The following is a 9057-nucleotide window of genomic DNA, read 5'->3' as shown; positions in this document are numbered from 1 at the left end:
ATGAAATAAAATCTGGAAATTCGGTTTACTCTGCTAGGGAACGCGGTGGCTTTATTAATCCAATAATGATCTCGTCGCTTTCTCTCTCTCCCTCCCTCTCACTCTCTCTGGCTCTCTCGCGAGTAGAATATGAAGAACGCTCTACTTCTAGAAGGCTCGAGTTGTCGTCGACCGTTTGCAAAGTAATCCAATTATAGAGATACGTATAGGATGGAACTGATAACGTTTCCCTTTATTTTATAAACATAGTTCGAACGGCGCGTTTTATTACAAAAATAAGATTACAAAATGTAATTTCTCCTCTTAACGTATCGTGTAATTATTATGGCGCATATAGATGGTACTAATCTATTGTGATGCGATTATTGCAAAATTCATATTGTATCGGACAATCGGGGAAAGCTTAAATCAGATTTCCCTCTTCGACTTAACCCTCATCTTATCATTACCTGCCGTTTACGAAATGATCATCGTACCTCTTGTATAAATTTATACTTTGATACTCCTCAGCCAAATGTTACATTTCAACATTGTATGTATGTACACAAATACACTTTAAATATATCAAAAAATTTAACACGTGGTAAAATGCTGTATATAGATCTCAGTAATCGAGAGCGTGTATCATATATACAACTGTTAAATATTTTATATAAGATCGGCTATCAGCTTGAACATCTACATATTATATTATAATTGATATTTTATTGCATTTCTTTCCTCGGGAATGACGAATGGTATATAAAATTACGCTTCACGATATATCACGCATGTGGTCGTAACTCGGGAGGAAGAAAAAAATGATACTCGACATGTGTCGAGAAATCATTGCATCCGTATTCTTAATTAATAATTTTAAAAATTATAAAGTCTTGCCTGCCAGGGCAGCGGCTTTAGAGAGCACAATCTGGATGTCCATCGAGGGAAAATTCTAGACATAGAACATATCATTTTTGACATAGTGCACCTTATATTCTAATAATAATAATAATAATAATAATAATACAAAATATAAATACACATATATGTAATAAAATATATATATATCTCACCTGCAAGAGTTTAACGTTTGTAGCAAAATCGCCGGCCAGTAACTGGTCCCTCAGTAATCTAAAAATGCATACACATGTGTTGAGAGAACAACGGAGATTATTGCTGAAAAAACGATAAAATTTGTTTACTTACAGGATCATGGCACAGCAGATATGTATGAGGAAATTGAATCTGTTCTCATCGGCAAACAAGGAGTCCCATATCCTCATAACATCCGGCAAGGGAAACTCTTGCGAAAGGAGAAGCGTCAACCATCTTGTTCGCAGCATGGGAATAATGATAACAATGAGAATTATAAATACTAGTGATAATGACAATCATATCATTATACGATACGTGACATCATATACTATACCTAAAGCTGTAATATTGCGGACATAGCTCTTGCTGATGTAGACGCAGCCAAACCTCGGGATCGTTAGCTCGTACTTGATTGGTCAGCTTACTCATCATCGAATTAATTCCAAATTCAGCCTCATCCAACGTCTTTATAAAGAAATCACGTATTTCGGCCATCAGATTAGTGAAACAGAAAAAAGTGTCTGCCTCGGCGTGTCCTACGAAACGAAAGATACATATATCGCTATCAGCGGATATCGTTTATGCATCTCAATCGCTCTCAAATCGTAATACACACTTCTCCATGTAGGATCCGGGTCGCAAGCGAATGCATGATATATAGGTCCGACTATCTCGTTCATTCCCTGCACGTAACCTTGGCCGGGATTCAATTTGGCGTATATAAAGAGTATTCTTTCCAAAACTTCCCAGTGTGCTTCACCACCTTCGGCCAATGGCGCGTAATCTTCCGAAGCCTTTCTGACGGAAACCGCTATCTAACAGATAAAATATAATAATGTAGCGTGATAACGCGAGTTGTACCGTATATCCACAAAATGTTATGAAAATATCTCACTGACACACTGACTCTGTTTACAAGAGCAAAATACAAAAATATTAAAAGGACTTTTCAATACTATCTTAGGTAGAACATATTACTTTACTTGCATCGTCTATAATACCTGCTGCTTTCCACGTCAACGTAAGGGCAAAGACAAGTAAAATCTATTAATAAATTTAACAAGGAAATTAGCGATGGAAGCTTTGATCGTTTTATAGGTTTTTACCTTGGTCACCCCTAAGCCTTTCCTTTCAACGTTCGCGCTTTTCAGAACTGTGTGCTGAACTCTGTGGTGTAAACGCTGACCATTAGCGTTCACTATTTTCTGACATGGATAATCGGTGCCTTGTTGGAAAAATGATATGTCTGGACATAGCCGCCTGTAAGTAAAATTTATTGTCTCAATTTTCTGTTTTTATCAATGCTTCAGAAAGAAAGCTTTCTCCAAAGTGTTTACATGATTCATTTACTCACCTAACATCTTTATCAATCTGAAGTAGAACCTCGTTATCTTTAAAGTACGTTTGCCACTTGCTGTCTGGATTTAAATTGAGTGGATGATCGTGCAACGTTACGTCGACTCTTTCCTTGTCGTCGGTATTTGATTCTCCAGGATTAACAATGAGATCCTCTGCGAAAAATCGCCGAATACAAAAACGTCGTACATAAGTTTCAAGCTTAAGTATAAATTATCTTCACCGAACAAACAGTAACAAAGTATCCTCTCACCGATAAAGGTATTGTACAACTCCCTTTTGCGCTTCAGAGTCTCTAACCAACTGGACTTTGTCGGTGGCAGGTAGTTCAACAGCAGCTTCCAACACAGGGGCCTCAGGCCACCAGGCTCGTCAGGTATGCCTGAAATAAGAAAAGCTGCGTAGAGAGAGGACCGACGAGAGAGCTCGTAAACAAGATATCAGAATCGTCTCCGCGAATGAGTGGACGAAGCGGGGAGTCGATCATATGTGGCGGACGCACCGTGGAAACATATTTTACTGAGGCTGGCCGTAGCTATCTCGTCCGCGTCGAGAACGTCGTCGAACTCGCTCAATCTGCAATCAACCCACGGGTAAAACGAACAATCAAGGAAACAGGCCGCAGGCGTCGCGCGCGGACACCTCACTTACCTCTTTCGCAGGATGCTCATTTTCCTCGCGCGTGGCACATGTGGCACCGAGAGCGGGGATCCAGCGGCGTGGGATCTAACCGCGGCCTCTTATCAGCATTCGGTGGGCGTACGACGCGGCGGCGGCGGCGGCAGCAGCGGTAGCGCGGGCGGGCGGGCGCGATGCGGCGATATCCCTTTTTCTCATTATTGACAGCGGCACGTCGGCACGGCGCGCGCGACGACCGACATCGCTTTCGAATCGCTCCGCCAGACTCACGACCAGCTGTAGCCGGCGGCGATGGCCATTGACTCCGACGCGACGGTGGGGTCGGTGGGTGCGTATCGATGCCTCTTCCTCGGCCTCTCGATATCTCGGCATCGATGCTCGCCGCAGCCGGGGCGAAAGTATCGATACTCTCGCGCCGACAAGCAAAGCAAGCCGGAGGCCGGAGGCAGGAGCAGAGCAAGGCAGGAGCAAGCTTTCCCGTCGAGAACGCCGAATTATACCATTATACCGAGAAGGCGAAAAGTGGACCGCGAGGCCGAGCGAGTGCTTTAAGAGGAATTCGATGTTCCGTCTGATATCGGCTGATAGCAACTGATATGGATGCCGATAGCGGAGTCGCGAATTGCCAAAATGTACACGTATATCTCGCGTGCGTGACGTGACGTGCCTCGCCGAGTGGATGTTTACCCAGGGGAGTGATGAGTGTACGGTATTTTAAGACATCGGGTGAGTGTGCGCACCGCTTGAAATGTGTATCGTTATCTTGACTCGTTGTCACAACGCCAGTCTGTTGTTGCGACGCTTTATTCGTAAATCGGAATCGTAACCCCACTTTGCCGTAACGCCGTGAAGTGATATTTAATATAATCGTTAGTTCTCGGAATTTCTTAACCTATAAACCTGCTGTACTCGTATCTCAGACCTTCCTTGGATCGAATCACGTATTTATGTGTTCATCTGCCATATTTTTTTTTTTTCAGCTACTTCGCAGCTGCCAAAATGCCATTCAAGTTCCACTTGAAGAAGAGCAGGCAGTACAACGTCGTGTCCAAGAATCAGTATGTGATCTGTGTCGAGTTGTTGGACGCCACTTCGATAGAATGCACCCTCAGTATCGACAGCGTTGGCCAGGAGTGCCTGGACAACGTGACGCAACGCTTGGGCCTGGGACAGCCCGAGTATTTTAGCCTGCGCTACGTTTGCCGCATCACGTCGTCGCTTCGATGGGTAGACATGGACAAGCCTCTGAAGAGACAGCTTGAGAAAGATGCTAAAAGCCTTACGCTTTATTTAAGAGTTATGTTCTACATCGTGGATGTACAGCTTATTCAAGACGAAATGACAAGGTTGGCTTTATCGTTTGCTTAAGTGAGATATAAGCCTCTTAGCAAATATGGCGAATATAATTTTGCGTGTCTCTCCGTTTCTTCCACAGATATCATTATTATCTTCAACTGAAGAATGACGTGCTGGAGAACAAGATACATTGTAATTACAGACAAGCTTGCGTGTTAGCGAGCTATTCTATGCAAGCCGAGTTTGGAAATTATAGTCCGGAGAGGCATACCCTGGAATATTTCCAGCAGTGCACTTTCTTCCCAAATGTAACGCCAATTGTCAAAGCTGCATTACTTTAATTGCAAATGTCGTACAGATCTAAATTTGATATTTCTATATTTAGGATGTAAGCAAAACGGACCCAGGTGGGCAAGATTCTCTTTTACACGCAGCAATATTCCAGTACAAGGGTTTTGTTAATATGACACAAGCTACTGCGGAAGATCTATATATCTCGCTTGCCATGCAACTAGAGGGATACGGCACCGAAACGTTTACTGCCAAGGTATAAATAGCACAGTATTGATGGTAATAGCATGATAACTGATTAATTCTTATTGCTTCGAATGTTGCAACTATGGAAATGTATTTCAGGATAACAGTAACAACAAAGTTATACTTGGAATTTCTATCAACGGAATTATGGTGGCCTATCCTAATACACAAGCAACGCAATGTTACAGGTTATTTTACTCTTTACTTTACTATGCGTGATTTTAGATGTGATCTAAAAATTATTGCAGCATATTAAAAATGAATTAATTTATACGTTGCAGGTGGAAAGACATCATTAAAGTCATAAAAGAAAAGAAAACGTTTATAATAGAGTATAAATCGGAAGGAGCGAAGCAATTTGTATTTGCTGAGTCGCGCGATACAAAATATATATGGAGATTATGCATAGCTCAACATCTATTTTATATACAGTATCAAGAACGCCGTCCGCAAGAAAGATCTAGTGGCTGCTGTGTGCGTAAATTAACACTTATTTCGTTATACATTGAAATATGCACATATGGTATTTTATGTAATTAAAAATGTTAATGTATCATTTCAGGATAATGATACAAACGATTCTAGTGAGCAAGCAGTGTCCGTGAATTCGGATAACTTCGGACATCGAACATCGGACACGCCGCATACCCGGTGGACAAGCTATAACGATCTTTCGATACCGTCACCGTGTCCTGTTGTGTCTGTTTCATCAAGCGATATAAATAACTTGCGCGCGTTATTACCGTCGTATAGACCGGCGCCCGATTACGAAACGGCGGTCCAAATGAAATATAACGGTGGAAACGCTCCTCAGCCTTATTATGCGAATCAGTCCGCGATAGTTGGCTCAGATATTTCGTGCCTGCTGGGTGTAAATCGTAATAGATATTAACCCTCCATTGCCCTCGTTCACCAAACGAACGTCAGTACCCTCGTGTTAGCCTTGCGCCGCGCTTGTATGTTTATCACTGTATTAAGGTGATATTGCCACATAGTTGTCTCAAATCAAGAGCCACTATTTCTAACATCTGTAAAACTCGAACCAACCATTAACTTTTTAGAATAGTCAATAGAAGTTGGCCATTCTGAAAATTAACGGTCGATTAGAGATTAACAGACGTTGAAAATAGTGGCCCCAAACAGTCTTGTAAGAACGAGAGGTTGAAACATCGATCGGTACATCAGTCTAAAACAATAAAACTTGCATTTGGCTACAGCAGTCGCGTTGACTCTGAGTATTTGCTCTTGACATGAGTGCTGCGCATAGATATATACGTTAGATATATATGTTAGTTTAGATTAGACTTTCCAAGTCTAGTCTAAAAATTATATTAACGAAATTTTAGAAAATAATTGTACAAATATAATCTAAAAAGTTGTAAATGAAAAATCAAAAAGTTTCAGAGTTAACTTATACGCCACATCTATGCAATTGAAGAAATAAGATGTGATGTTAGCGCTCGCCTAACACGAGGGCAATGGAGGGTTAAATTTTAATGAAATACGTAATCGGCTAATATAAAAAATTCTACTGATGTTTGTGATATACAGAATTTAGACTAACATGCAAAAAAAAGATTATGTATTATATATAATTCATAAATATTGCATATAAAATATTTATAATTATATATAAATATATTTTTTTATATCTAGATGTATTTGTAATTTATATAAAACGTATTAAATATATATTATATATATTAAAAAATATATATTATATATTTTATATTATTTTATTTCGAACGACTAAAATATCTAATATTTTATTCACAAATATATACTATATTATTAAAATTACTAGCAATATAATATGCGTGTACGCACAAATTTGCAAGATTTGATGCTTTTTTATCAATGCAAGTATTATACGTATGTTATATTTTCTGAGTAAGAAGAACACAATGTAAGAAAAACACCCAGAAAATAATCCCAGTCAAAATTATAATTATGAGAATTACATATATGTACATGTGCAGGCACAATTTTATTACATACATATCTTTACAGCTCTCTAGAATACTTATCCTTATATATATACATTATTTACACAATTATTATTAATAAACACGTGTGTGTGTGTGTGTGTGTGTGTGTGTGTGTGTGTGCGCGTGCGCGTGCGCGCATGCGTGTGAACTGGAGGAAAAAGATTTAATTAAGAAAATGTTATTATGAAAGAAAATAATTTGAAACATTCATATGCATTAAAATGTACGTGTTGCAAATATCAATATATTAAAATGTTGACAAGTTATGTTGACTAATACATATTTTCATGAAACATTCTCACTTAAATTTTCCATAGTCTCAGCAGCTCTGATCGCGTGCATCAAAGCTACTGGTTCAGGCTTGTCTGCAGTGGCATATACATTGAATCCAGAATTAATTAATGCATCTCTCGTTACAGGTCCTATGGCTATTGCTCTTATATGTTTGATATTATAAAAATTTCTCTTTAGTTGCGTTTTAATATGTTCCACTGTAGACGGACTGAAAAAAACAAATATTCTAGGACATTTTTCAAGCATCTTTGGCAGCTCCTGATCCAGCGTTTCGCTCTTTAACGTCCTATAAACCACGATCTTTTCGATTGGAATCCTATCTTCGACGATACAAGATATACTTTCACGTGCAATTTCACTGCACGGGTACAATAGTGGTTTTGAATCTTTCTTCATGTCAAGGACAATCTTCTCAGCCAGTCGCTTTGAATTACCGGAGTCGCTGCCCACGCAATGTTGCAAGTTAAGTTGACTTCTCGCAAGAGAGTCCGTCGCGGGTCCTATGCAGTATGCTGGCATCTGTTTCCAATGATACAGGATACTGGGATCTTCTTTTGCTGCCAGTGCAACAGCTTCCACCGTACGAGGACTCGTCAATATTAGACCTGCAATAATGTACAAGTGACATATAAACTTAATTATGTTAGGAGTAATACTATAGGTATTACCAGGTGACATATTACCACTATATCCATCAGCTACTGACAGACACGCTCGCAGTTCCAAGATATTCACAAACTCGAATCTTAGAGTTTGTAAACATTCACAACTATAACCAGCCGATTCCAATGTTTCAAGATATGTTTCCTGCCTGTCGCTCTTTTCGGACAATCCTTTGCACAGTACTACCATCTTGCCACTTCCGGCCATTAGATGGACAAAAGCGTGTTGTGTCAACGCGTGTGTCAACCTGAAATTCTGGCACAAGGAAAAAAATGCATATTGTAACTATTATTAATAACATTAGCGTTTTGCATCACCAATGAGGTACTATTAAAGTAAATTTTCACTTTATTAAGCGACTGAAGAACACTACATTTGGAGATCATCCAAGAAACGTCTTAAAATTTCGAAGATATCAGAAAAATACTTTTGTATTGTCAGAAAAACGTTGATATGATGTTTTTAAAAGTGACTTCAATCAAATTCCGATTAACTTAATCGATAATATAGAATTATGAGGTTTTCGTTGTTTAACCTATGGAAGAAAGATTATATTAAGGACGACGAATTATATACTTAAAAATTTCGCTTCAATTAATTCTGCCGGTTAAGTTAATCGCCGATTAAGATTGGAATTTGATCGAAATTCGCTCCGAAATATTTTATACTCCGATTTATGTGACATCTTTAAATGTGCTTAAGATATTCTATCAAACACGTGTCAAAAATTGTGATTGCATTATAATAAATAAATTGTTCAATCCTACTATAACCGCGATCTGCTTTGCTATTGACAAGTCACGTTGATGTATGCTTGCATATACTATCGCATACTATTGCGTGTACATGCAGGAAAACAAGTGTTTCATTGATATATTTTCTTTCTCTTTGGTACCTATGTCTTTTATGTTAACGCTTCTAATGTTAGTGACATGCCTACACTTTTTTTTAATTAATTGGAGATCTATCTCAGATTGAGACACAGTACTTCACTCGTTCTACATGCAAACATGCACACTGTCACGAACTCACAAGTATTCGATAGTTGTGTTGTAAACATACTCGCGGCGTGCGTGTCGATGAAAAAATCGCAGGTTGCAAATTCGTATGAAACAATCTCTTCGTGAAGTCGTACGAGGACCTTCGAAGTGTTATTGAAAAGTATAAATTTATCCGAAAAATTTTAATTTAATTAATTAATTAATTTTGC

General features: G+C 38.9%; 3 protein-coding genes across 8 annotated transcripts; 1 reads left to right on the top strand and 2 right to left on the bottom strand.

Annotated features, from left to right (window-relative positions):
* Positions 1 to 206: 206 nt before the first annotated feature.
* LOC139773042 (TBC1 domain family member 13) lies at positions 207 to 3226 on the bottom strand. The gene is made up of 10 exons (XM_071707240.1): positions 3082 to 3226; positions 2933 to 3006; positions 2684 to 2812; positions 2429 to 2585; positions 2181 to 2334; positions 1691 to 1889; positions 1409 to 1610; positions 1186 to 1308; positions 1053 to 1110; positions 207 to 931 (listed from the first exon to the last, which is right to left on the bottom strand). Exons 1-10 carry the CDS (start codon positions 3099 to 3101, stop codon positions 863 to 865), a joined length of 1185 nt encoding a protein of 394 aa, XP_071563341.1. The 5' UTR covers positions 3102 to 3226; the 3' UTR covers positions 207 to 862.
* Positions 3227 to 3652: 426 nt separating this feature from the next.
* Positions 3653 to 7156, top strand: Pez (protein tyrosine phosphatase non-receptor pez). 2 transcript variants are annotated; one of them, XM_071707221.1, is made up of 7 exons: positions 3653 to 3795; positions 4050 to 4415; positions 4505 to 4673; positions 4751 to 4912; positions 5002 to 5090; positions 5184 to 5376; positions 5465 to 7156. In XM_071707221.1, the coding sequence occupies exons 2-7, from the start codon at positions 4069 to 4071 to the stop codon at positions 5792 to 5794; spliced, it is 1290 nt and encodes a 429-aa protein (XP_071563322.1). In that variant the 5' UTR covers positions 3653 to 3795; positions 4050 to 4068; the 3' UTR covers positions 5795 to 7156. The 2 variants fall into 2 exon arrangements, with proteins under 2 accessions (XP_071563322.1, XP_071563328.1); XM_071707227.1 differs by lacking the exon at positions 3653 to 3795 and adding an exon at positions 3812 to 3938.
* Positions 6871 to 8903, bottom strand: Uros1 (Uroporphyrinogen III synthase 1). 5 transcript variants are annotated; one of them, XM_071707270.1, is made up of 3 exons: positions 8788 to 8903; positions 7853 to 8102; positions 6871 to 7789 (listed from the first exon to the last, which is right to left on the bottom strand). In XM_071707270.1, exons 2-3 carry the CDS (start codon positions 8052 to 8054, stop codon positions 7176 to 7178), a joined length of 816 nt encoding a protein of 271 aa, XP_071563371.1. In that variant the 5' UTR covers positions 8055 to 8102; positions 8788 to 8903; the 3' UTR covers positions 6871 to 7175. The 5 variants fall into 5 exon arrangements, with proteins under 5 accessions (XP_071563371.1, XP_071563362.1, XP_071563380.1 ...); XM_071707261.1 differs by having other exon boundaries at positions 8743 to 8873; XM_071707279.1 differs by having other exon boundaries at positions 8784 to 8871.
* Positions 8904 to 9057: the final 154 nt, after the last annotated feature.

Source organism: Temnothorax nylanderi, unplaced genomic scaffold (assembly GCF_030848795.1).
Source record: "Temnothorax nylanderi isolate EJ_2023f unplaced genomic scaffold, tnyl_v1.0 TNYL_tig0004_pilon, whole genome shotgun sequence".
Classification (NCBI taxonomy): domain Eukaryota; kingdom Metazoa; phylum Arthropoda; class Insecta; order Hymenoptera; family Formicidae; genus Temnothorax; species Temnothorax nylanderi.
The sequence above is the reverse complement of the archived record's forward strand: the minus strand, read 5'-3'. Positions and strand labels throughout refer to the sequence as shown.

Bases quoted from the DNA above. Each gene is read 5' to 3' on its own strand.
- LOC139773042 (XM_071707240.1), bottom strand. From the start codon at position 3,101: ATGAGCATCCTGCGAAAGAG. The intron at 1,309-1,408 runs GTATAGTATATG...GCTGCGAACAAG, and splicing joins CCGCAATATTACAGCTTTAG to ATGGTTGACGCTTCTCCTTT. The intron at 1,111-1,185 runs GTAAGTAAACAA...ATGCATTTTTAG, and splicing joins ATCTGCTGTGCCATGATCCT to ATTACTGAGGGACCAGTTAC.
- Pez (XM_071707221.1), top strand. From the start codon at position 4,069: ATGCCATTCAAGTTCCACTTGAAGAAGAGCAGGCAGTACAACGTCGTG. The intron at 4,416-4,504 runs GTTGGCTTTATC...TTTCTTCCACAG, and splicing joins ATTCAAGACGAAATGACAAG to ATATCATTATTATCTTCAAC. The intron at 5,091-5,183 runs GTTATTTTACTC...TATACGTTGCAG, and splicing joins CAAGCAACGCAATGTTACAG to GTGGAAAGACATCATTAAAG.
- Uros1 (XM_071707270.1), bottom strand. From the start codon at position 8,054: ATGGCCGGAAGTGGCAAGATGGTAGTACTGTGCAAAGGATTGTCCGAA. The intron at 7,790-7,852 runs GTAATACCTATA...ACATTATTGCAG, and splicing joins TAGTGGTAATATGTCACCTG to GTCTAATATTGACGAGTCCT.